The 27,776-nt window shown below is 42.7% G+C and overlaps 1 protein-coding gene across 2 annotated transcripts in view; it reads left to right on the plus strand.

Moving 5' to 3' along the window:
* The first annotated feature begins 3,493 nt into the window (after positions 1 to 3,493).
* DPP6 (dipeptidyl peptidase like 6) overlaps positions 3,494 to 27,776 on the plus strand; it is a 489,696-nt gene continuing 465,413 nt past the window's right edge. The window contains exon 1 of one of the 2 annotated variants that reach the window (XM_048951963.1): positions 3,494 to 3,948. In XM_048951963.1, coding sequence (XP_048807920.1) covers positions 3,889 to 3,948 — 60 coding nt within the window. In that variant the 5' untranslated portion in view covers positions 3,494 to 3,888. The remainder of the gene's footprint in view (positions 3,949 to 27,776) is intronic. The other variant, XM_048951964.1, reaches the window with a different exon arrangement.

Raw genomic sequence — 27,776 nt, forward strand, 5'->3', positions numbered from 1 at the left:
GTCAGGCTTCTGGCTATGACTAAATCATCTAATTATAGCCTCCCCATGCTGTGCTTTTTGCATTCATTCCTGATCCATCTTTGCATTGATTTTTAGAACTGTGTTCCTTAGCACTCCGTGGTCTCAATTTTCACATCCTTCTCATCTCCTGTGCTCTCCTCTGCATTCACTGCATGTTTACTGCTCATCTTTCTAAGTATTTTCCTTAAGCCACGCTTTTAATCGCATTTCTCTGCCCAGGTGACTCTTCGTGTTCTCTGCAACCCTTTGACTTTTGTGTGCGAGTTCATACAAAATAGATGTGGCCTTCTGGTTACGTCACAAGTGATGTCAAAAACTGCAGTGGTATTAAGTGTTAGTCTGCCTTGAGGAGCTTCCAGTTGCAAATGTCAGAGAAGGAAATAGGAAGTATTGTATCTTTGCCATGTTATTGTGAAAGCCTGAGCGCTCCTGAAGTTCACAGAGCAGTGATACCACACACCAGACAGCCCAAATTTAGATCAAAATGGACTCACAAAAATAACTTATAAATGAGAGTGTATTTTAGATACAGCCTTATCTCAGTCTGAACTGGAATTTGAAACTGGTTGCATTTAATGGTCAGCAGTCACCCAGTTTAATGGTGAGATTTGTGATACTGGATGTTTCTCCAAAAGTCTCAATTTTTGGAGAAAGGATAAATCTGGAAAGCTCTTATTTTTATTTTGTAGGCTTCATCTCTGAAATATGAATCTAAAGAATTTGAAGAACTCTCAACACATTAAAATTCTTTAATTCTATGACATAATTTTGGCTGTTTTTTTTTTTATTAAGTCATTATTGTGTGTATTTCCCTGTATCCATTTTGTATAGCTCTTGCTCAGCTCCAAAGACAGATTAACTCTCTTTACGAAGTGCTCCCAAAAAGTATGACTGAGATTCCTTCTTAATACTCTTCTCAGCTCAGCTTATGTATAATCCTTTTCAAAGTGTAAAATGCCAAAGGATGCTTATATGCTGGAGCTTATATGACAGCATATTGTTGTTCCTTCACACTTCACTGAACAGTCTACAAATACTAATCTATAAAACACTCACTCTTCTCATATGCACTTTAAAACTTTGCGCTGTTTGTGGTATTATCTGTTCTTTTTTAGATGTATAAAAGACACTTTTGCATAGAGAACAGCCTTTAATGATTTCACATTTGTTTTTCTACAGTACTTGGGGGCCTTAGCTGAAGCAACGGGCAAATGATGCTGGAACCTGTAGGATAGGTATATCCTGCTTGCAGGGAGCCACAAGTGTGTGGGCAGAGATGGGGGCCTCCCCAGGGAAGAAAGGGCACTGATGGCAGAAGATGGTGGCCGTATTTTTTTTTTCTCCAAGATGATATATGTAGGAACGGGCAGAACTTGCAGTTGAAACAACTTCTCACAGATTTCAAAGGCTTAACTTCCACTATGCATTAAGTAGTGTTTTTTCAAGTGTAAATAAACATCAACTGCTCTGAAAACAAATCTTTTCTTGCTACTAACCCAAATGGAAGCTATAAGTACAGTGCTGTCTTGGTTTTAGGAGAGAATGGGGACTTCTGCAAGTGGAACCATGTGCAGGCATTAAATGGAAAAATGAGACAGAGCAGAAGGCTTTCCCTGGCTCATTCTTGTCAGAGCATAAGACAAAATGTACCCTACAGTGAAAACAGTTCTGTCTGCTTTGCTAGTCCGGCTGTGGAGGGAAGAGGAGGTTACTGCTTGGGAAGGGTAGTGGGGTGATATCTTTCATATCCTTGTTTCCTTCAGGACATAACTGAGCTAAAACAGCCTGGACTGAAGCTCCCACCATCAGTTTGTAACACAAAGTGTTTGTTGTGCAAGGTATAAGCTGGAACAGATAAATACACACATATACACCTATATATACATATACAGATATGTATTTCCTTTATTTCCCTGAAAAATTTGGCTTGGAAGGCAAGACAAAAGAATAGATTTTTCACCTGTTGCATGCAGTGGTCATAAGGCTTTGCCATGTATCTCTTCGGGCATTTTTTCTTGCCCATCTCTGATTTTGGAAAGCATTGCACATCCTTGTACAACTACAAATAGTCTGGGGATGACTGCATGTCTCAGTGCAGAAACTACTGAGAGGCTACAATGTCAGCAGGGCCCATCAAATATGCAACTTAAAGTCTATAATTGGATTTATAACATCTTGGTTAGGAAGACAGAAAAGCCACTGAAGGAAGCAGTCAGAGCAGTAAACTTCAACTACTAACTGGAACAAGAAGTAAAAGCCACCAGAGGGATATAAAGCGAGGGGAGCAGATACTGAGAGACCAAGGAGCAGAGCGTTGTCACTACAATACAAGAGCAATTTGGAAAGGAAGCCTGCTCTGAAGAGGTGGTTTCTCTCTGGGGAGGGACCCATTTATTTTAGCAAACCAGACACTGAGTATCTGCTGTTCTCCAAACTGCATGCCCTGCTGCTGAAGGGGGAGCACGTTGACAACATGCTGAGGCCCTGGGGCTTCTCTCCTATACCAGAGCTTGAAGGTTCGTGGCTTCAACCAAGTTTACCTTTTAACTACACTTTCTTCTGAAGTCAGCTTCCGTGATGGTCTCTCCTAGCCACACAGCATGCAAATTTAGCCAGTGAAGCATGTAGTGGTGTATGTATCCCTCATAAATGGAGGAGCTGGGCTTCTCCCAAGTGGTGTTGGCTCTGGCAACCCAACCGCTTGATTCTCTGAGGCACTGCTGTAAAGCCCAAGTGCTTCCCTGACAGAAGCAACACCTGGGAAACATTTATCTAAAGGCTTCAAAGTGTGTTACGAAAGCATATAGCAATGCCTTCACTGATCTCTTTGGATAGGTCAAATCCTAAGGGGGGAAAAAAACCCATAACTACACAGTTTGATAAGATGAACTGTGTATGATTATAGCTAGGCAGATTTTCTTAGTCAGAGGTAGGGTTCCTTATACTCTGTTCTGTTGTTCCTCTGCTTTTCCTTACTTTGCAAACAGATTTTCACGCAAGTTTTTGTTGCAAGGACAGAGGAGGCAGCACTCACCCTCATGGGCTAAATGGAGGAGGGGAAACAGAGCCTGCAGACAGCTGGACTTGATGGTCCTTACGTGTCCATTCTGTGTTTCTAGGATCTGGTCATGATTCATGCTGTGGATTTAGCTTTGTTTTGTTTTGTGTTTTGTTTTTTTGTTTGTTTTACTTCAAATCATTTCTCATCAGCAAAGTGGGGCAGGTCATATAGCCCCCATTTCTGTCTGGTGTACCTGGAAGAAGAATTATATAAATTATATTAAGACCTAAATCCCGAGGCTTATGAGTAAATAAACATCTCTCCATCGCATCACAGCCACCCTTTCATTTCACCGGAGACAGCTGCTCTAACTGCCCCAAGCACTGGAGGAGGAGGGGGGTCAGAAAAGAAAAAAGAAAGAACCGAGCTCAAGTGGAAGGCTTGGCGGTTTTTAACGCGATTTCCCAAGCTGGAGGAAGGGAGGGGGGATTAAAAAAAAACGGCGGAGAAGTGAGAGCGCTGCGGCGAGGGAGCGCTGGGTGAGGCCGGGCTGCGGGACAGCGCGCCCCGGGGAGCGGGGCCGAACCGAACCGTGCGGTGCCGTTCCCTCCCCCCCTCCTTCCCCGCTGCCGCGGCGGCCCCGGAGCGTGGGGGGCGGGCAGACCGGGCTCGCCTCGCCTCTGCTTTGGAGGGCGGGGGAGGAAGCGGAGCCGGCGGCCGCGGGTTGTTTTAGGGTTTGCTTCGAAGCGGGGAAGCCGGGTGCGCAGCCGGCGCGCACAGCCCCGAGCCCGGGGGCGAAGTTCCGCTGCGGGGGCAGCCCGCCTTCTCCGACCCCTCCCGGCACAACTTTCCTGCCCGGCCTCAGCATGAACCAGACGGCCGGGGTGTCCAACAACGTGCGCTGCTCCAGCGGCAAGGGGCCCAAGGTAAGCGGGGCTGCCCGGACTCCCCTTTCTTTCGTCCCTAAACATGTATCCGGGAGCGTTTCCCCCCCAAACCGGGGCGACAACCCCCTGCTCTTCCCTCCATCCCAGCACTTTGCCAACTTCAGCCTTCTTTCTTGGCACCCCTTCGGTGTTGTGGCTCGAGGAGATGATGACCGGGTTTATAGGGACTAAAGATGCGGTCCCAAGTGCTGGAACGCTCCGAACTTGCGCTCCTGCTTCAAACGGGTTAAAATGCTTTGAAGATAGAGATTGGTGCTGGTGCGTTGTGTCAGATCAGGTAGAGCTGCTGTGTTCACTTCTTGCCACGGTGTGTTTGCCTAGCTAGGCAGCTGGAAAAAATGAAGAGCTGGGATAAAGCACCTGATTGTGAACTCAGCTGAATGCGACCAAGATGTAATTGGGTCCTCACACCTGATTTCAGTCAGATTTGCACTGTTGTTTTTTCTGGTACTAACGAACATGGCCCTTGCATTTATCTATATGACAGTGTTATGCTGTTAAATGGGAGTTGTGTGGGTTTGTGCCTTCTTGTAGGCATTTCTGTTGGTGCTGCTTCTGCAACTCTTCAAAGCGTGTTTTGGTGTTTGTAGTTCTGTTTCATGGGGTATTATTTATTTATTCATTTACCTGTTTTTCTCCAAGGATCTCAAAAACTGCATTTTGTCACGAGGCATGTTTCTCTGTTGGCTAATGGGATGCGCCTTAAAGAAATGCAAAATTTATGGGTTGCTGGAAATGGTGCAGTGAGCTTCTTTTATTTTATCACTTCACACGGAGTTCATGTTCCATCTTCTAGGCTTGATGTCATGTTACTGTTTGAAATGCCAGTGCTGCTGCTCACCTGGTTGGCAACTTTGTGCCTAGTCAGTGCGTACCTGGTTCTGCAGGTTTGCAGACTTAGCCACACAGATTTATATCATACATCTCCTGTAGAATGAATTTGGTCATTGCTCCTTTTATCAATCTGATTTTTTTAAGGATTAAGCCCATTAATCATGCATCTGCAGGAGTACTAAAAGATGCTGTGTGATGAGGGCTGTGGAAGTATGCAGATAGTTCAGATGAGTCTGCTGAAATTGTTTACTTAGCTCCATGACTAATCATATATTTCAAGTTAAACCCATTCATGAGCACTTTGCATAATCAGGGAGCCTGAAATTGGAGGTCCTCTGTGGATCTCGCCTGTAATTTCAAAGCTGAGCCTCCCTTCTTTGTACATCTTGGTTTTGTTTGAGTTTTGGGTTGAACAGCAAATGTTATTGAGTATCAGTAATAATTCATTTTATCAAGCTGCTAACCTAATGCTTTAATGCACAAGGAAGAGATGGGGCTTAAATGGTTATATTCTTAGCACATGATAATTGATACGTTTGTCATTGTTTTGAAGGCGTCCTCATGTTATTTTCAGGTGCTGTAGGGAATGTATGTTTTTCCATTGGAAATAAACATATTTTTTCAAGTCAGAAGACTGACGTGATTGATGGTTTCAGGTTTTTAATTAAAACATAGAAAGCTCCATGCACGACTGATTCCAGGAAGAGTTCAGAAATGGAACTGTATAAAACAGAGCTGAAAAACAAAACAAAAAAACCCCAATGTAGTAGACTAGAAAAGAGGCAGAATGAAGGAGTGTTTTGTGACGCTGACTTCTGAAGCATGGAAATGCTTGTGAGATGTTATTTTTCCCCCAGAAAACCAGATATTAACAACCAAACAGAACTTTTCTGACCTTCCTGATCTCCTAACTTCTTAACTCATTGGCCAGTTTTAATCAAAACTGACAGAATAAAAGTGTTGCAAACATTGACTTTCTACAAGTGGCATGGAAGTTGATTGCTTAATAGAGAAGAATAACTATTTGATAGCTGAGCAGGAGAAGAGGCAAGGGGAAATCTGCCCTTACCTCCTTTACTTGCACTTTCACATTAGCTCACTCAGTACTTGGGTATAAATACACTGAAGACTGTTCGAAGATTGAGAGAGAAGGGAATAAAGGAATGAGTGCAGAATAAACTTTCAGAAGTGAAAGTTGTTGGTAGGAGAGCAGCAGCGATGTGAGAGCTGGGATATATATATAAGAGGGATTGGGTTGTGCCAATGCTATGGGCTGGAAAGCCATTGCAAGGCAAACATTGCTCTGTCATTATTTTCTCTATTCATGACATAAGGTGGGGTTTTTTTGGTTGTTTTTTCTCTTCTCCCCTCCAAAATACATTGGCACTGTGTGTCATCTGAGGGGCAGCAATTGCCAAGTCACCGGGGAAGGTCACTCTTCCTGGCTTTGCTGATTTTTCGTCTCACTAGGCAATAAACTCAGACTCCAACTTCCCTCTGCAAGATTTACAGCTTTGCACGGATGCAATGGGCAGCAGAGGCAACATTATAAAAAGAGGGATACTATTAAGGACCTTAAGTAAATAACTGACTATAATTCCAAATTGTAGTAATGCATGCCTACTAAAATATATATTTATAGGCATTTCCATATAACACATTTAACTGTTTCTAACCAAGAGCTATCTCTAAGCCATCTGTGATTGCTACTGAGAGATCGCAATTTGTTGATTGGAGACCTATAGTGAGGAATAGTTTGTGTAAATACGGCTTCCAATGCTCTTTTTTCCTGCTTATGACTAATCCCCTTGCCTTTCCTAAGACAATTTGTGGGAGGAAGGCAAATGGATTCGCCCCAATGCTATAATGAAAAGCTTTGTTGTGGGAACGTTTCTGTCATGTTTGGGTGCCTGGGGTAGTGAGCCTTACATTGCTGAGAGTCTACACAAAGCCAGACGCTCCTCTTGTGTGGGCTAGGAGGAGGCTTAATCTCTAAGGAAGAAGCATTTTCTGGAAAGATGGTTCTCTTATTTAGAACTTTGGGGGTCAGTTCCCAGTTATCTCCTTTTGACAGGTTTCTTGAAGGAATTAAGGAGGTCTAGCTCCATATGGGGGTTCAGGCACTTCAACACTGCACAGTGCAGTTCCTGGCTCTTGGCTTTCATTCAGCAGTGAGGAGCCCTGTGCCAGCCAATGAGGGGCACAGAAGTTGTCTCAAATTTCACTTCTTCTATAAGATTATTTACCAATTGAGACACCGAATTTCATCTATCTTGAGGGAGGCAAATCTAAAGAAAACGTTGGGTGTCATTTCTTTCTTTAGAAAGGAGTAATTTCTGGGTTGGTGCCTGTCTGTGTACAGTGAGCAAGGAGATATCCCAGCTAGCAGGATTTGTGGATCTGGTGTCATTTTAAGTGATGATGGGGATTCAGAGCCTTACGAGCTCCTATCCTTTGCAGTAGGTATCAGGAGACTGACTGCTTCACAGCAGGAATGCTCTGCCCTCCTGAAAATGGGCCAATGCTTGTTCTCCAGAGAGGGGATGGAGATGGAAAGCCTCAATGCCTCCTGGGGACAGAAGGATGCACCATCTCTTTGCTTTGTACAAAAATGCATTCAGCCAGACTGTTAGCTGCTATGTACAATCTGCAGGGTAAGGTTAGAATCCCCCAGCTTCCTGCAGCAGCCTCATCTGTAGATTGTTGGTTGGCATTACGCTGCTGCTGCTGATTCCGTCTCTTCTGACTTCCCTCTGACTGTACCTTTGAATGAATGTATCTGTGGAAGCTGTTTTGTGTGGAGCTGTCTTGGACACAGAGTGCATCTTCTGTGTCAGGTCTCCTGTTGTCCCATCAGATATGGGTGCAACTTCTTTGGTGTACATCAATAAACAAATACAGCCCCAGCTACATGTCAGCAATGAGTACTGAAAGAGCCTGCGTGTCTTCTGAGGATAATGCTTTCATTTTGCTACCTACATGGCAGTGATGTTTTGTTAGACATTTACAGCTTTTCATGGATCTAGGCTTTAACTTATTCCTGATTCAGATCCCAGTGGGTGGGTAGGAGATGTGTGTTTTTTTCTTCTCCCAACAGGAGTGATAGGAATCACTCAGACTGTATGGTAAAAAGAAACAACACAGTGTTAAAACTGAACAACTAGTGTGTATTTCCATCATGTCTGTTCTAGCTGTGTCTTAAAGGGTACATTTTATGCTATCACAGATGCTAAGCAGTCACTCTTCCTCTCTTGGCTTAAAGTATGCCTACACCTTAAAAAAGCTCATTGAATGAAAGTATTGAGGTTGGGACATCTGCCTGAATAACCATAACGTGATTTTTAATCAGCACTAATGAATGCCTGAGGATAGCAGAAAATCACTTGGATGGAGGTTTTGTTTTGTTCTTAGTTTTGTGGGTTTTTTTCTTTTAAAGGAGAGACAATTTTACTCATTATCAATTTCAGTATGTGAGAAAGTAGATAGGAAAACAACTCAATGAAGTAATTTAAATTCTTGGTAAAAGTGAAGTATGTCAAGCTAAGCTGAACTGGAAGTACAGATTGTACCCCTGCTTTCTCTCCCATTATTTTGAAAAGCAATGTTGACCTGTAAGAAAAAGAAATGGTAGATTTGGGGTGTTCCTACGAAACAGGATATTTGCAAGGAGTGGCCCTGATCTAAAGGTGCAGCATAGTGCTTGTACAGTTGTGGTCAAATGTCAGTAATGCCCTTTAAACATGATATGAAAGAGTTTGTTTTTTATAGTAGCTTATTCTTTAAACTGTTCTTTAATAAGACATCACCTCTACACATGATGAATGTAATTGTCTTTTATATGAACGTTTGCCCCTATGTGAAATTCACTTATTTCAGTTGAATTACTACTTACTTATTTTGCTTTAATTGTGGAGAATCAATACCTCCAAATTTTGCAAGCAGTAAAGCTGTAGTGTCTTAGCACTTCTGGATGCAGAGAATACAGATAAGGAAGCTGTTGTAGCTCCTGTGTGTTACTGCTGAAGTGGAAACAAGTTCTTCCACATTTTACTTGCACACTGGTTTTTACTGTGTGTGGCAAGTTATCATGTATGAGCACAACTATGGAGAATATTTATGATTTGTCCAATCTAATACTCTACTGGAATGCAAAGTTGACTTCTGCATCTGATAAGGATTAAAGTATGGTTGCCTGGTATGGTTGCTCGGGTTTTATAGAATGACCAGTCAGCTGTCTCCAAAATCCAGCTCTCCATAAAGGGCAGTTCCTTAAGAAGTCATATTTTCATCTCAGAACACCAGTCTTTAGACTAGTCCAATATAGCATTGCATAAGAGCCCCAGCTAAGATCAGGAGTTAATCCTGCTGGGTGCTTTAACCCTATGGAGACAGAAACAGTTTTTCCTTCAGTCACCTTAGAATTTAAGTTAACAGTAGAGGCAAAAATCTTCGAGAAGGGGAGAATCACCTTAATTACACAGAGAGTGAATTAAGATGCTGGGCATAACCTACCAAACTTTACAAACTTAGCATAATAATGGTCTTAAGTTCAGCGAAAAGAGTTAGAGAAGATAGCCTGACAATGAGTTTCTCTGATATGGAAAAAGAAGGCAAAACTGGCCATTGTCCACTGAGGAGCCAATTAATGCATGTGCTGGTGGCATCCCACAAGCATATCCCTCCCTACAAAATATGTTAGCCCTTTGCCCGCTGTAGGTGTTGGCAGGGGAAAGCCAGGGTCAGTTGAGAGGGAGAAATATGTTGACTTAGGAAATCTGTAGACTTTCCCACTAGGATTCTAGGAGTTGGTTTGGCTGCTCCTGGAGTAGCATTTGTTTTTCAGTGGGGTTGAACTGTGTAGTGTTGATTCAACGCTTTATCAGTTTTCAGAGGTCTTCCAACTACTTTATCTTTTGTGGGGGATTTCTCACAAAGCAGCAACAGAAGGCAAAGCCTGACAAAACTGAGAAATGTGTGAAAATCAAGAAAAAAAAAAATGCTGGGGAACTTCAGGGGAAGTGTTTGAAACTGTTTTTGTCACATTCTCTTTTTTGTAAACTGTAAGATTTCAGTTGACAGTGTGTGGTGGAAGTGCTGAGTTACTGAGACATCTTCTGCTTCTGTTGGTGTAAATGGAAAGACTTCAGAAACTTCTAAAACTTTAAAGCAACAAAGCATTAAGGATTTTATGAGTATTGACTGAGGGAAATTCTTGATTGTAACTCTCATTATTTCAAACGGTGAAATCTGCTTTGTCTGCAGTTCTTCCTGTACACCTGATGATTTTGTCAGTAATTCCGGAGATATTCCTTGGAGAGCTTCCTTGGACCATCCTAGAGTCAGCTGTCCTGTAAAGTTTCCATTAACAGAAAATTTTGCCAGGGGGGTGGTGAAAAATTCAGTGTAAGTCTCCAAGTGTTCCTCTGAAGGATATGAAGGCCAAGGGAGATGACCAGACTGACTTTATAAATTGGCTGCGGATCAAAAATTTACTGGTAGGAGTGACATTTCCCCCAACTGGAGAGAATGCAATGGTGGGATTGAACCTGTGAAAGAGTCCCTGCAGCACTAAACGTTGCTATTACTTCTCTTGTTTTTGTTTGTTTTGTTTTGTTTTGTTTTTGTGATGGGGAGTAAAAGGAGCAGGGTTGGTTGTAGTGTTGTGCAAGTGTGCACCTGCAAGAGTATAATTAACCTTGAACAGCTGTTGTTTTAAGGGTCTGGAGAGACCATCAGAAAGGATCTGGAGAAGGATGGTCCTTTCACCAACAAATGCTTGCCAGAAGCATTATGGCAGGGCTGTGCAGAGCTTGAGGGGCTTCCAGCAGTGTGGGGGGTTTTGATCTCCATCTCTTCAGTGCTCTTTGGCACAAGCAGCCTCAAGCTCTGAATCTGAATGAGCTCCGGGGATCGGTGACACCAGAGCTATCCTGCACCAGGTTTATTTGTGGGTGCTGCTCTCTGCTGCTGTTTTTCATCTTTAATGAGAGCTGAACACACCATAAAATTTTATTGGGTGTTTATGCTAACAAAATTAACTAACAGTTGGTGTTCTGAAAAAGCAGCCAGAGCTGTGACTGCTATAACTGGAATCTGCAATGGCTTTTTAACTGGTGTAGGACAGGGCAAATGTGTAAGTGCCAATGTCACATAACTGTAAACCAATTTTGTATTAACTTTTTATTGACTAGAACTGGTTACTTGAAACTTCAAGCAAAATCTTAGTGTGATATCATGTTTTCAGGTATATGGATAGCTAGAAACTGTGTCAAAATGGTGCTGTTAATTTGCAGTACCAAGACCAATGGGCTGGTCATCAAACTAAACTGGTTTGAATATCAGCCAGCTCTGAGAAAGAAGCATGCTTTTACCTAGGTACAGGAAGGTCTAATTTGTAATTCATGGTGCTGCCAAAGTTTGGTGTAAAGGCTTTTGATAGTGTTCAAGGGAAATGTCTCAATTTGTGGATTAAGCCCTGACTTCCGCTAGGTTGTTGACCAAATGTTTTTAGCTTCATATTTTTTGTATGGTCACCTTATTATAGATTCTAGTTGATTTTCGAGACCAAACACTGCTGTCATCAAGAAAACATGTGCCAGGCTGCATTTAACAGTCTTGTATAGGAGTGGTCTTGTGTGTCTACAATGAAATCAAAGGAGTCAGTGCTAACTGCTCCATACCAAGACTGGGTTAAAAGCTTTATGCCCACGTTTTGTGGTAGTTTTTGTTTGTTTGTTTGTTTGTTTTTCCCTTTTTTCTTTTGGCAAAAAATCATAGAATCACAGAATGTCTTGGGTTGGAAGGGACCTCAAAGATCATCCAGTTCCAACCCCCTGCCATGAGCAGGGTTGCCAAAAATATGAATGAGCATTTCCTTTGCATGATCTGCCAGCTCTTTGGTGGAGGATAACAACTTTGTGACCCACTGAGTGGAATTCCCATTCTGTCTGTTCACCTTATGTCATTGTGTTTAAAATCTGAAGAGAAGCTTGTTAAAATTATGAAATGGTGGGGTATGGAGAAACAGCATATACAGCACTTTCTAGGTGTTATGACTTCAAGTGGACATTATGAAATATGCTGCAGCAGGGGCAAGGCTCGTCATCAGTGAGAGCCCCAGAGGGAAGTTTGGGGACTAATGAATGTGCCAGGTGCTGGTCTCCTCCTATCTCTGCCTGCAACTTGAAAAGGAGCAGAACATCAACTTTCGAGGTCACATAGCTTGCTTATTTGCAGATGGTATCTCAAATTGGAATTCTAGGAGGAGATGTAAATTATGGCAGACAGATGTGTGCAGACAGCTGCTAATTTACTGCTACTCAAGGCAGCAGATACATAATACGCTTCCTCATCTCCCCCCACCTTGATGTATTTATGCTTTAAGGCTTTTGACTCTTCTTGGACTTCCCTTTAGCATCCCAACATCCTTGTACTTGCAGCTTTTTAGCGTTGGTTTTCTTATTCAGGTAAGATTTTGCTAGATAGCGACCTCACATGGAGCCTTTTCCACTCCTTTAACTGTTCTCTGAAGTCGAAGATCAGATGGTTTTCAAACGAAACACATTCAGGTTAAGTCCAGCTGCAGGGACCTGCTTCAGTGTTCCTTCTATTGTGTACTCCCTAGGAGCACTGGTTGCTTATTGGGATTCAATTTTACTAGAGGCTTTGCATCCAGAAAGCACAGTACTGTTTCCTGCATCAAAGAACATCCATTTTAAAATTTGCTCTCTGGTTTAGGGTTATCTCTCAAACTAAGGACTTTATTCCAGATGTTTTATTCTTGTTCTTCAGCACTGATTTCTGTGTGTGATCCCATTGATTGTCATGAGGCTTGTTATCATGGTTGTATCTGGAGCTCAATGAAAGCATGCACTGTAACACATTTTGCTTGACATACTGTGCTTCCTGTTCTCTCGTTTGACCCCCTGTGGCACAGTTAGTCTGCCAGCAGAGAGGCTGCCAAAGTTTTTCAGTCACTGGAAGTGTAGACAATTGTTATTGTTATGAATCTTCCACTGAGCTCAGGGCTGCCCCTGGATTTCCCAGGTTCTCTGTGTGTGCTCTGTATCTCCATATTTTCTTATTTGTTTCCACATTAATCACTTGAGTTATCTTGATAATCCCAAAGGCTGCAGAGCATCTTCCACTCCTTTACTTGGGGTTTATTCTTGCTTCCTTCCTGTATCTCCTGTGCACCTACTGATTTTTCATAGCAAGGAGGACTCTGAATATTCCACTTCACAAATAAATTAATTTAGTTTTTGTGAATAAAGCTTGATATATTTCCTTTAAGTAGTAATAACAATTTGAAGCTTTTTCTTCACCATTTTATGAGTGTTGTAGATAAAGGACCTTCACATTGTTAACAGGCCTGAATGCAGAGCTGATGTGATCTATCCAGCTCATGGATGCTGAAGGACTGACTCAGGCTGAAACACAGATAGCTTTACATATTATTCTGAAAAGGTAATGATGGTTTTTGATCACTACAGTGTGAGCTATGGGGAAGGTATTTTGAGCCATGGCTCAGAACTTGCACTTAAAATTTGGAGCCACGTGTAGTCATTGCAGAGCATGTAAAAATGTTAGCCAAGAATGGAGAGAGGAAAGAAACTGGTTTAGGAACCTCAAATTCATGGCAGTGTTTCAAGTATTTGGGCTCCTTTCCTCCCTTCCCCCTTCTCAAGCCAATAGAAAACTTCAGTGCTTTTTTATTACTTTAATGGAAAGTAATCAATGCTGAGCGCCATCATAGTATGATGATCAAAATACCTCAGATACAATATTTTGCTGTCAAATATAGCTTTAAGTCACCTCCAATGGCCTTTCTCAGGTACTCTCCTTCTATAGCTTCATTATTTTTTACAGCATACATTTTGCATCTGAAAAATTCCAGTTTACAGCTGATGTAGGATAGCTGAAAGAGACAAGATTTTATTTGTTTGCTTGTTCATTTATTGTAACTGCAGGAGGGAGGTCTATATCTAAATATTGGTGATGTCAGCAGAAGAAACATATCTAAATTTCTTGTGTGCTGTTGGAAGAATTGCTCCTAAAGCTTTTCAAGTCTGTGTGAAGTTGATTGAAGGACGCAGTAAGGGAAAACTGGATTTTCTAGTGCTTAAGTTTTTAATGATTGCAGAAAAATGGGTCTTCCATGCATTTAAAATATAGTTTGTAGAGACATCACAAATATCTTACTATTTCTTAAAAACTCCTTTTTTCTCACTTTCTTGTATTTATTACATTTGAGTTTTGATGTAGAGATCATCCAGAAGAAAAAAAAATCAAAATTTTAGCTAAAGCTGACACTTCCTTATATATTCTAATGATTTGGAAACAGACATTGTGAAGAGTTAGGGGAAATCTAGCAAATCACAAAGGAGTCTTACCATCTTTGTTCACAGTCTTAGCGAGTTAACAAAGACTGTAATGCTGTTCACACCAACGACGACTGCCATCCTTTGCAGAGGCTGAAGCAGTCAGATGCACCCAAACACTAAAGTACGATGATTGCATGTAAACATTATCAAAGCAAGGACACTGATTTATCTTGTATTGTACAAAAGGAATCTGCTGCTCCTTGAGGTGCATGGAAGCCAGTCTGCATATGCTTGTCAGTGTTACTGTGTTTGCCATAAAAAAAGGGGATTTATTTGATGATTGGGAAGGATATGTTGTTGCATCACTGAAAAGGCAGCTTTTTTCTGTTGTATAAATGAGAAGGAATGTTCATCTTTTGTCTAGATGGTTAGCTGTGCTGTAACAGCTCTCCTAAGTATCACTGTAAGAGCATTTCATGCCAAGCATGAAATTTCCTGTATTGTCCGATTTCATTTACTAAAGAAATATAAAAATAAAAGTAAAATAATACTCAAGTGTATATCTGATATTGCTACAGATATGTTCCATTAAAGGGTGGAAAAATACCATCAGAAGGATGCAGGGATATTTACACGAGTCCTCCAAAACTGCAGTGTTTTGTTCTAACTGGACAGTTAATGTAAGGTTATCTTTGAAGGATAGGACTCCATTTATGGATTACTACATGTTGTATTAGGCGCTTGCGCCATCTTCGGGTTGTAACGCGTTAGGACCTCCCCCTCCATATATAAGCACGTGTTCGTTCCATTAAAGCGCCATTTTGCTGTTCACCATATTGGTGTCACCTCGGTAATTGGCCAAGCTGCGGTCTCCCAGGAAAAGCGAACGGGTGAAGGTTACAACAAATGGTGACCCCGACGTGATTTCTGGGGGTGAGTCAGCTGTTCTGCCAGCGGCGCAGGATCCCACTGCGGAGCGGGTACGTTATAAAACCCGCGGAGTAGTGGAAGCCCGGGGACGGGGAGGAGTGCGCATTACTCCTTGTCAGGCGGGAGGCTCGGGAAAAAGAGCCAGGATCCCCCGAGAAGCTCGGGGAAGCGCCCGGTGAAGGCTAGACGCGCGCTTAGCCTGGGGCGATGGAAGCCGTTATCAAGGTGATTCTTCGCGTATGTAAAACCTATTGTGCAAGACGTGTTCCTTCGAAGAAGGAGGTTGCGGCGGTTCTTTCGCTGCTGGAGGGGGAGGGCTTATTGGCATCTCCCTCTGACTTATACGATCCCGCTAATTGGGATGGGTTCACTGCCGCGCTCTCTAAGAGGGCAATGACTACCCAAAAGGCGGCAGAGTTCAAGGTGTGGGGATTGATTTGGGGGGCGTTTAAGATGGCGAGGGAGGAGAAAATGGCGAGTGATCGAGCTAGGGAGCTGTTAGGGCTGGGGACGGGGGGAGGTCTTGTCTCTGCTGCAGGTTTGCTGGAGGGCAAGTCGGGGCCGGTCCCCGCAGCCCCACCCGAGGCGGCGGCTTCGACACCAAGAAGGGAGGAAGTTCAGCAGGGATCGTCGGACCGCAAGGACGGAGAGGCTTCATCCCCGCCTCCTTATCCAGCTCAGGGTTTATATCCTTCGTTGAAACCCTTCAGGGATTGGGGGGGGGGGGGAGGGAGGTGCGAAGGAATGTAACATAGCTTGTTGTACACCTGTTAAGAGGGCAGTGGGGGAGGGCGAGCTGGCCAGAGAGGGTACGGCGCGGCTGGTGAAATGTGAGAGCGGGGACGGTGCTTCCTGGCTGCCTGACTCTGTTTGTTGCCGCGGCCGCTGCCAAAAGGGGCTGGAATGTTCCACTCCGTCTTGTGAAGGATGTGGGTGTGGAGTCCCGGTGCGAGCAGCCTCGGGATTCACCCAGGGAGGGCGGGATCCTGCAGTGACTGCCTCATGGGCCCCACCTACACTCACTGACTGGGCTAGGGCGAGGGAGGATTTACGAACTGCTTACGATCCGACAACTACGGCATTTGCCCTCCCTGTAGTAGTAAAAACAGAGGGTCCAGCTTGGACCCCTCTGGACTCCAAGGCAATTACTCGCCTTGCGGATTTGGTTAAAAGTAAAGGTCTGTGCTCTCCTGTGACCATGTCGGCAGTAGAAGCTCTTATGGCTTCTAGCCTCCTGCCGTATGATGTGGTCAATCTTATGCGTGTCATCCTTGAACCTGTACAATACACCCTGTGGTATGATGAGTGGAATAGGCTGCTTCAGGTTGTGGTGGCCACTGCCACTCGTGACCACCGCCATCCAGCGAATGGCCAGGGCAGGAATGACAGGACTAATCTTGCGCGTCTCCAGGGCCTAGCGGAGGGTATGGTAGGGTCCCCAGAGGGCCAAGCAACAGCACTTAGAGCAAGGGAGTTGGCAGCCCTTACAACCGCAGCTCTTCAGGCCTTGCGAACGGTGGCTAGGGTCGCAGAGCCTGTGTTTCCATGGACAGATATCAAACAGGGGCCCTCTGAGTCATTTTCCGACTTTGCGAATCGTTTGATTCGCGCAGTGGAAGGATCCGACCTCCCCAAGGAGGTTCAACCTCTGGTCGTCATAGATTGCCTTAAACAAAAATCGCTGCTGGATGTTCAGCAAATTATCAGGGCAGCACCAGGGAGCTTGAATACCCCAGGAGAACTCATCAAGTATGTATTAGATCACCAGAAGGTTGCACCTCTAACCAATGAGGGTTTAGTGACGGCCATGCAAGGGATGGCTGCTTCGGTTAGCTCGGCGGTTAGGACAGCGGTGATGGCAGCTGCTCGGGTTGGGGAAGAAAAGGATAAAGGCCCTTGTTTTAAATGTGGACTGCGCGGTCACTGTAAAGCACAGTGTCCCAAGAGAGTGGGCCAGGGCGGGTTGCAGAGTCAGGAGAAGAGGTGTCAACTATGCGACAGGCCCGGACATGTTGTGCACCAATGTCGAAAGTTCAAGGTTATGCTGCAGGGAAACGGGAGAGGGAGGGTGCCAATGGCCCAGGGCTCCTTCCCGTTTCCCTGAACTGGGCCGCGGATGCCATGCCTACAGCCGCATTAGCCATGGACTTAGGCGAGCGACCATTAACTAAGGTCATGATGACATTTGATTTGGAGCTCCCAGTGTCGGGGCCCCGAACGGTGTTTTTTACAGCTTTATTGGACTCTGGTGCGGACATTACTGTTATCGCGGAAAATGATTGGGCTCGGCAGTGGCCTGCGACTCTTACATGGAAAAAGCTTGCCGGGGTGGGGGGTGAGGTACCTACCAAAGTGGCTGATGCAGGAGTGGAGCTTTCAATCATAGGCAGAGATGGCTCTATAGAGAAGACTGTTTTCATTACCCCTACCCTAGCCCCGATTCCAGGATCTATACTGGGCAGAGACATCCTTCTTGAGCTGGGAGTGAAATTGACAAATTTATAATAAGGGCCACTGTCCATCATTTAGCGCTGCAACACGCAATTGGAATATTGTAGGATGCGGGATAAATTCTAAGATATATGTTGTTCAGGTTTAGCATATCGCGTATTGTAACGGGGCAAGGCTTTTCTTGGCATGGGAAGGGGGAAATGTTGTATTAGGCGCTTGCGCCATCTTCGGGTTGTAACGCGTTAGGACCTCCCCCTCCATATATAAGCACGTGTTCGTTCCATTAAAGCGCCATTTTGCTGTTCACCATATTGGTGTCACCTCGGTAATTGGCCAAGCTGCGGTCTCCCAGGAAAAGCGAACGGGTGAAGGTTACAACAACTACACCAATGTTTGTGTGTGGAATTTCAGTTCAAATGTAATCTAGGGGCAGGATTTTGCTCTGCTGATGCTACACAAGATGTGCCAACTATCCTTCCGGATGCTGTACCATGAGGGTGTGAATTTCCAGCAGGTCTTGTGTTGTGTCTGCAATACATCTTGGAGGTCTTGGGATATCTCAAGTGATTTTGCTATCTTCACTTAGCTGAATACAGCTAATCACTCCCTAAACTGTGATTATAGTCAAAACTGCATGGTCTGTGTGGGGAAGCCTGCTGTAAGCTCACTGTGGGACAGTTGCTCTTTCATTTCCTTCTTGTATTCCATGAACTTTTTTTCTAGGTCTTTGTTGACAATAGCAGGAATTTAGATACCTGGTACTTCTGTAAGTACCTCGCATAAGTAACTTGGCTATCTTAGTCTCAAATTGTGTGTCACTTGTAGCCTTGTCCACTTTATTATGTGTTGTCTGTATGCATAAGAAAGGATGGAAATAATTCTAGTATTAAATTCTTGCCTGCTATTTCCTAAGGTCCAGGCAGTTTCTTTTGAGTCAGGATGAAGGGCTGAGTACTACGGTGTGATCAGCGTACCTCAAGTCACTTTATCTATAACAAGATCTCGGATCAAAATGATTGATTTATTTTCAAAGAATTGGAGTTTTGGAAAAGTTTGGGTTATTTGGATCAGAGTGAATGTGGCAGGGGGCTTAGGTTGATGTGTATGCTTCAATCTTGATGTTGCTGAGAGCCTGTTTGGAGCAAGAAAGAATGCCTGTGTGAATTGGGAAATAGGATAGATTTTTATTTATTTTTGTTTTTTGAAAGGTTGGACTACCCAAGCCAATCCTTTTGAACCAAGGGAATTAGGGCTGCAAAAAATCTGATATCAGTGCGCAGAAGATTTATGAATCTCTATGTGGAGGGGAAGGCAGATGCAGATAAAGCAGGCAAGGTTAAATCATGCTTTGCCTGTAATTCTCAGTGTGATATCAACGTCGGTTTCTTTGACTGCAAGGTCCTTTGGGAGCCTTGCGCACACAGTACAAACATCAGCTGGTCAGCTGTGTGCCAGGCCGTGGCTTATTTTATAAATGTTTCTCAAAATATATTTAATCAATAATGCTAGCTTGTGTTAAAAAATACACTGCTTTCTGTTGATGCTTTTTTCTTTTTTTCTTTTTCCTTTTTTTGGCACAGAGGGATCCCTCTCCCATAGTTCTAAAAAGTAAAGATGTCTGAGTGTTCAGAATTAGGGCCAAGACTCTAACATGTGTTTAGTGCCAGCATAGTGACTTCTCTCCTTTAATCAGGTTGCCATAAACTCGCTGGACAATCCAGCACATACCTAAGGGAAAACCAGACTGTCAGTACTGCTAACAGCTCTTGTTGTAATAATGATATTATAATAGCATCTTAGCCTGGTTTGTTCGTATTCAGCAAATCAATTCCAAATTATTGTGACATTTAGGTAAGAAAACATTTGGAAGATTGCTTTTTTGGGAAAGATAGCTCTTTTTAGTCTCCTTCTCTGCTCAGTAGCTTTGGGTAATGACAGTGAAATTTTCTTCTCCAGTTCTGCTTCTTAAAGAGGGTACATTCTTCTGTTTAGAAATAGCTCTGTAGTGAAGTGACAGTGTAATCTGTAAAAGTCAGCAGGGGAAATATCCTTTCGTGGGGGAAAGTATGAGCACAAGAAAAGTTATTTTAAAAACTCTCCTGGAATATAGTAAACTGTGTTTTACTGGCATTATCCTCAGAATAGGAGACTGGGAGTGAAGGAAGAGGCAGTTATCAGCTAGGACATTTCTGTGGACTTGCTTGCTGTAATGTTTCAGCTCCTCACAATCTCTGATGATATTTTCTTCAGATCGCTATTGATCGTTGTTAGATTGACTTGAGTTACATTAAGTTAGCGTTAGTCTGGTTTTATGGACAGTGGAACTGGGAAACGATGGCAATGGGTTTTTGAAGATATTTAGTTACGTACATATAAAAAGATAACATTTTGTTGTCTTCTCATGAGCAATGGCCATTACATGGGAGATGGGATTACATTGTGGGATGTATCTCTTCTCCAAGCTGAACAGCCCCAGCTCTCTCAGCCTGTTCTCTTTCCAGTTTACAGAGAAGGATGCTGTGGGGAACCACGTGAAAGTTCTTAGTGAAGTAGAAATATATGACAACAGTGGCTCTTCTTTTGCCTGCTGATGCAGTTACACCATGACAGAAGGCCTCTATGTTGGTCATGCACCCCTGAAACACTTGTAATTTTGAAGCTTATATGGCCCTCCCTGGATATTCTTCTCTGCAGTCTGTGAGAGAGCAGAAGAAATTATTCCAGGGCTCAGCATATCACATTAATAAATCAACAGCTCAATTATTTTTCCTTCTTGCTGGCAGAAGGAAGGTGTTCACACTCAGGCAGTTTAAGGCTACTGGCCATTGCAGCTTTTATCTAATGTGCAGGTATCTCTGGAAATGTAGGTATTAGATTGTTTTGATTTCAGAAGTTAGCTTTCTGGATACATCAAGAACTGTAACCCTTCAAAATTGTTTCTGAATTATTTAAGTTGGGATTATCCACTGCCATCAGAAACAACAGATTTGTGAGTAGTCCCTTGCTCCTATCTATCTATTTCTTTGGAAGCAAAACACTTAGAGCATGGTTTCAGGGACATGTTGTTGTCCTGATTAATTTTGCCCCTTGAATTATTTTTAAATTGGCTCACATAAATGAATGACACTTATAACTATTATTTTCATGTACTCAGAATAGGGGACCATGTGCAAAATGGGAAGATGCAGTACCATAGTGCTGAGATGAGATTTTGAAGGCAGGATCCTCAAGTGCTATCGGCTTCACTGCCTGTAGAAATAAATAAGTTGTACCATGAATGAGTTGTGTGAATTCAGCAGTACTTAGAAATTTATAAGCACCGGGTCTGGTAGGACTGAGGTACATAAGGCCTTCTACACAAGGACAGTGGGGATCTAGGAAGAAGAATATATCTAAATGTCAACCTAAATCGCTGAGGGATTGAACTGGAAAAGAGGTTAAGAACATGTCTAAAACAGAGATGAGACTCAGTTTTTCTTGTTGCTCTTTTTTTCAGACATGCTTTAAAAAATAAGGCACCAGCTTTCTCTTTCTCTCTAGGGAAAAATAAAAACTGATGTGTCCAGGGGAGAAGTGTGCAGTATGAATCCCAAGTGGATGGGAGTTTCCTATGCAGCCCTGAGGGAAGGAGAAGTTCAGAATTCAGAACATCTCATTTCTAAGCCTTTCATGTGGGCTGGTGCTGAGCAATTTCAGGAGGTTTGGGGCTGGTTTTCAGCAAGCTCCTGCTCAATAGATGTCAGAATTTTACTCTGAGGTATTTAATTCTCAGAAAGGTGCATATAATCAATTGTTTTGGATGATGAATATAGAGTACCACTGATTGATCATTATTCTCAAGTTTCCAGTTCTGCAAAAGAGACTTTGTGGCATGTTCTGCTTTCTCGCATTAGATTTGATGTCTTTCTGCATGCCATGACCACAATATATGAAAAATCCCAGTTCCTTCAGTTGGCTTCTGTTGAGCAAAACACCTCCATGATGTGTAATTACTTCATGTGTTCAAGGCCCTGAACAAAAGTCATGAAGAATCTCCCTCCTTCGCTTTTTCCTTGCTGGAGTAGAGGATTAGAGGACTGTGTAGTCACCCACATGTTTTAAGTTATGTTATTTAGTTTGGTGTTTTTTTTTCTGCTGAATGTCCTTGACATCTTTTCAAAGATGAGCTCACTTCATTGGCCCTGTTTACTGGTGAGGTAGCAGAGATGCCTGTCTTGAGTGAAGCTTTGAGTCCTACTCCTTCAAGCATAGGTTTTTCTTTACTTGGACTCAGACATGCACTAATAATAATTCAGGCGCTCTGTCACTCCTTAAAATATTTTGATCATGAGATTTTGACATTTTGTGCTCTTTGTAGCATCTTTTTTATTTTTTTTAATTTTTTTTACCATTTCCTTCATTACTTGAAGGAAAAACGGGACATTTCAGGATTTCAGAATACATGCATGTGTAATTTTCCATAAGCTGACATGTATCTTCCTGCTTTCTTGTGGCTTGAAATGAATTTTAGATTTTTAGAAAGGTGATATAAGCCATTAAACAGTCTTGGTGTCTAACCAGTCACAGTGCTTCTGTAAATCCTTCTCTTTCTTCAGATAAAAATCAGAAGCATAGCAGAGTAGGAAAACCACACTGTTTAGTAATTAATAACATGCTCTGTTGAGAAAGAACAAGTGGGTTACGGTGATGTACCTTTGATGTTCATCATCTTTATTTAAGCAACAGCTTCACTCATAAGTTGATGACCAGCAATAGTTTGCTGCTAGTTTACAGGTTGCCTAGAGAGGTGGTGGATGCACCATCCCTGGAGGCACTCAGGGTCAGGCTGGATGGAGCCTGAATATTCTGTGGCTGCAGTTTGGTGAGTACTGATACACTTAGCATTCTTCTGTGGAAGCTTTGCTTATTTCCAAGATGAGAATCCATGCCTATCTATGCTTATCTTTACTCTCTTCAGCTCTTTAACTCAGATCTTTGCCAATCACTAGTAGTTATATATTGTCCATGTAACATACCGTCAGTATAGAACTCATTGACTGCTGTCTTGGTACCAGAGGGGTTTGGGTTCTCACCCTGAGAGAGACCTTTCCCAGACAGGGTTTAGCCTCTCAAAGGAGAAGAAAGTCATTTATTTGGTAGGTTATTTAGTTAGGTCATTTATTTAGTAAAGTTAGGTAGCTGAATATCACTTTTCAAAAATTCACATAACGTGTGTGTATATGTGTGCGTATATATATGTAATAAAGTACTTTCATTGTGGAATTAATTTCTTTAATGTCTTAAAAATCTCCCTTTCATGAGAGGAAAGCATTCACCTTGTCATCAATTTCATCCTGTCCCTCTCTGTCCAAAAAGGCTCAAATTGTGACCTATTTGGTTACCACTCGCTTCCGTAATTCTATTTCAAAGTTCCTTTCATGGTGCACTACAGAAGGGGGTGAAAAAAAGAAGACACGGGGAGATTTTATATGCTAAGGAGACTGCGTCGGACAGGCAATTAACTGGCATTGTACAGCTTGTACAAGAAAATCAGGAGATATGAAGATTGGTGTTACAAAATGTAAGTAATGGGCAGAGTACTGCTGAAGTCTGCTTGATTTGATGCTAGGTTCTGGTCTGAGGTGAAGACTTTGCTTCTCTCTGTGCTCAGATTCACATGGATAGGATAGTTCCGCTCCATGCTGGCAGCCCAGTGGTCCCTAGTAACGGTAGTACTCACCTTTACCATTTTTTGTTTGCCCAAGATGTACTTGTAGCCAAATTCTTTGCTTGTGTCAGTGCTTCTGGGATTGGTGGAAATGTGCTTGTGCACACCAGCAGAAATGTTGGCACTGCTCCATCGTAAACAGACACTTTCAAATGGAGCTTGATCCCACTGTCAGTCATTGATGAAGATATCGAAGAGCACTGGTCCCAGTGCTGACCCTTCAGGGACATCACTCATCACTTGACTGTTGACCTATCCTAATTTTTTTTCTCTAGCAGGGCTCTTGCTCAAAGCACACAGATGTGAATGGAAGGAAACTATTCCCCCACCATGCACAGAAGTCTAACAGAGTAACGTACAGATTTTTCATCCCTTGTGATTTAATTGGATGAGCAGATTAAAACTCCGAATTTCTTTCCTCCAAATTTTTGTCGAAGTCAGGATCACTTTGTAAACAGAGCTGGCTTCCACAATCTGGCTTTTCCTGATGGAAATCTGTTCCAGTGGAAGTCTTCCGCCAGACCTCAGTGAAGAACATATGGATCCCAAAACTGCTGAGACTGAGGAATGAGGCAGTAGTCTGTTGGTGCACTTCGAATAAATAAATAAATAAGTCCCACCACAGCAAGAGCTGCTGCTTGGGGACTTTGCAGCTCTCCATCCATCTCCTGCTTTGGTTCTCAGCCTGTGCAGTTCCTTTGTGCTGAACTTCACTTCTGAGAAAACAGTTTCAGTATGTATGTAGCTGCACATCTCCCTCTGCAGGAAGGAAAAAACAAAACAAAACAACAACAACAACAAAAAAAACAAAAAACAAAAAAAAAGCAGATGCAAGAAACATTAAAATAATAGTAATAAACTTTTATTATTGATGATGGAAAGCATATTTGAACTGAAGATGCAAAACCAGTAACAACCAGGGAGCTGAATGCACCATCAGATAAAAAACATTATACAGCACAGCGTATTTATAGCAATATTTGGCGAGAGAACATATTCCAGCTAAAAGACAGGCTTCTAAATACACACCACTCAATTGCATGGTTTAAATAATATTCAAATTAAATAATGGAAGTGTGTTTTCTTACAGTGAATCTTTCAACAGCAGTGCTCCATTTTGCTCATTGGGTCAGTTCTGCTCTCTTGATCATTTGTTATCAGCAATAGGTCTAATACAGTTAATAAAGCAGGTTACAATTCCTGGATTTTGACAGTCTCTGTAACATGCCTCTAAGCCTGAGTAGTCAGCAGCAAAAATCATGTTAGCAGGGAGAGAAAGCCATTCCTATGGGGTCTTGGCTGGGGCCTGGAGTTAGTATGGAAATGTCACGGCAGCAAAAAACAAAAATGCTCCTTTCCCAACCCTGGCAACCCAGATGCGCTTCCCACATAATACAGAATTCGAGGTATATAGGTATTTATGGCACTGTACTCATTAATTCAAATAAAAATAGAGTCCCAAATAGTAAGCAAATGATTTCAGCTTTCATAGGCTCAGTTGCATCAGTCTATTCTTAGCATATTCATTGTTGGTTTTGATCAAACTGGATTAAGATGTGCCTTCATACATAGTGACAAGTTTGACGCAATGCCCTGAAAGGTAGGAGGAGAGTGAACTGATTTCCACAGCTATCAAAGTGTTTGCTTGTAATTAGCAATCAGAAGCGTGAAAGCCGTTTGTTACAGCAGGGATATCTTTAAATAATGACAGTATATTTCCCAAAGCTCACCTTACAGCCTCTGCAATTAAGGAAGAAATATAGAGATGAACCAGAGGAAAAAGTGGCATTGCAGACAAAAGGGCAAATATCTTTTGAGAAGATACCTGTCACAGACCTGCTTTGCATTGCAGTGAGGTTTTCTTCGGATTGTACTAGATGATGTTCATAATGATCTGAGAGGTCCCCCAGATTGAACAACCGATATCTAAAGTGTGGAGTCAGAGTCAGAATGCTTTGCTCACTTTCTTGAACGGTCAAAGAAAGAAAGGGGAAGAAGGCTTGCAGATCCCTGATTTTGAGGAGACACTGCTGTCTGCTTTCAGTAGGTACTGTATGGATAAGGGTGGTAGGAGCCCCACTTGTCTTTATTGGATGTATTTTTGATTCTAAAAGCTGTTCCTGGGGGATGACAGGGATGACCTGTGTGTCTCTGGTAGTGGCTGCTGGGCTCAGAAATAACCTAAGATGTAGCTTGGAGCAATCAGACTGTTTTGCAGTTGTGCATATGCTTTGAACCCTAATGTAGAAGCTGAAAACAGCTTGTTAGGGGAGGTCTTATACAGCTGACTGCCAAGAGATTTGCATGTGCTTATTGTGCACTGTCTCCAGCTGGATACCCACCATGGGGAAAGCATCCACCTGATGGCACAGAACAGATTTCAGCTGATCCTCTGGAGAAGTGTGGATTCATGTCTGATTCTCTGTCCACACGGAAGGTCTACTTTGGTGGGCTAGGGAAGACAGTGGCAGTCACCTCAAATGCTCTCATCTAGACCAAGTCCATTAGTTTTCTGCCAACAGAAGCGGGAACTGAATTACCTGGCACGGCCTGAAACCTGTATGTTTGGTAGCTGACTAGAAGCCCTTTGCCATTGCAGTACAACTTGTTGCCTTCCTCTTGTCACAGCACTTTTCATATTACTACTTGATAATCTGCCACAATAACATTTGGATTGTTAGTGGGATTGAGTTAATTGTCCTTGGTGTTCCCAAGCAGGGAGGTACAAGCAATGATGTGCTTGTGGAGACACAGTGTGCCCTTCTCTACCACTGCTTCCCTATATAGTCTCTTCTGTAATGCCTGGTCCTTCTGGAGAGACAGCAGATTTAGGGTACACAATGTCCCTATGCCTAATGGTCTGCACAGTTCTGTTCCTGTAGATTAATGGGCTGCCTTGACTCCAGTAGATTAAATGTGCCTCGGACAGTTCTCAGATGTTCAAGCCATCTGGCATAAATTGCTTGCCACAATTGCTAACCTCTTGGAAACTCCCCAAAAGCATGCAAATTGCTTTTTGCCAAGGGATCAGCACCTGTGTTAATTTCCAGTCTACACCCAGGAGCTGACGGGGAGAGTGCTAACTGGCAGAGGCCTGTGGTGGATAACGATTTAACATTATAAAGCTCTCAGCACTTGTACCCATGAATGGTCCTTGACACTGGTTAGCCTTTTAGCACTCAGACGCATGGCCCTTTCCCCTTTTTTCTTTCAGGAGACAAGTCTCACTGTCAAGCTTAGTGCTTCTGGATGCATAAGGAGCAGGGAGATGTCAATATCAGTGATGCCTTGATGAAGAGAACAATATTTTCTTACAAGTGTGCACAGATTTTGGATTTCTTTACATGGTTCCAAACTAGGACTGAAATTCAGAACAAAACCTCTCCTGAGGTGTTTTGCTTGCCCTTAAAAGTCAGTAAGTATTTGTTGGCCTGTCCAGAGGACTTAAGACCCTTTCAAAGGATTGAAAATGAGCATGGACATCCCAAAGGATCCTTGTTTAGTGTTCAGTATCTTTTCAGGTTTGTCATTCTGTTACTTAGATGTTGGAAGCACATGGGCAGAACTTCTTCCTTAAAGACCCATGAGTAGACCCATGATAGATTATGTGTCAAAATGCAATTTAAAAATAAAGTCACAAAATAAGAGCAATATAAATCCATAACTCTTAGCAGCATTAGGCCAGTCAGCATGGGAAGCAGAAGTCACCCAGGAAAGAAAAAGCATGATAATTTTTTAGAAGAACATAGGCTGTTAAATTGCTTTGTCGCTTCCAACCATCTAGAGAGAAAAAAAAAAAAGCGTGTTCATTCCTGCTTGAACTGATGAATTGAAATTGCAGAAGAGACTGGGTTTTGTAATGCTGGTCTGCATGTTAATTCAGATCTCAGAGTTGGTGGATTCTGTGTTGACTGAGCATAGTTACTGTAGCGTATATGTTGGGAACTTGTCTTCTTTGTTACTGTCTGAGTGGAAACGGTTGCTCAAGGGAATTTTCAGATAGAAAAATCTTCCTTACGGTTTCATGGGGAAATGAGATGTTAGGTGGCCACAATGCGTGTGCGAGCATAAGCTTGCTTCTCCCGTTTCTCCTCAGTAGTTTCTTAGTTCAAATTAGGCAAATGTCAACCAGATCTGATGAAAGGCTCAACAAACTTCATGAAAATTAGTGGCTTCATTGTAGAGAGAGGATCTTCATGCTTTCATCTTCATGTTATTCGTGGGAGGTAAGGAAGTCTCCCTAGCTCCGCCTGCAATTGGTAATGGAGGCAGTAAGATGTTCTTTGTTCAAGACAGTAGGCATCTGCTGGAAGGGAGATTGGACTGAGGCAATAGGCTTGTGGCCAAATATGTGTAAGACTGTGTTTCACTTGGAATGTTTACTAATGAGTTGTGACTAGCTCCTGAACTGAGTTACTTTCAACCAGGATGGATTCAGAATTTTATACAGCTTCTATGCTGACCTTGGAGAGATGATGGATAAAATACAAGGATGGGTAGGAGTTGTTCGTGTAGTTCATTGATATTCAAGAAGTGAAAATTTAATAAATAACCAAACTTTG

This window comes from Lagopus muta, chromosome 7, assembly GCF_023343835.1.
Source record: "Lagopus muta isolate bLagMut1 chromosome 7, bLagMut1 primary, whole genome shotgun sequence".
NCBI classification, from domain to species: Eukaryota; Metazoa; Chordata; class Aves; order Galliformes; family Phasianidae; genus Lagopus; species Lagopus muta.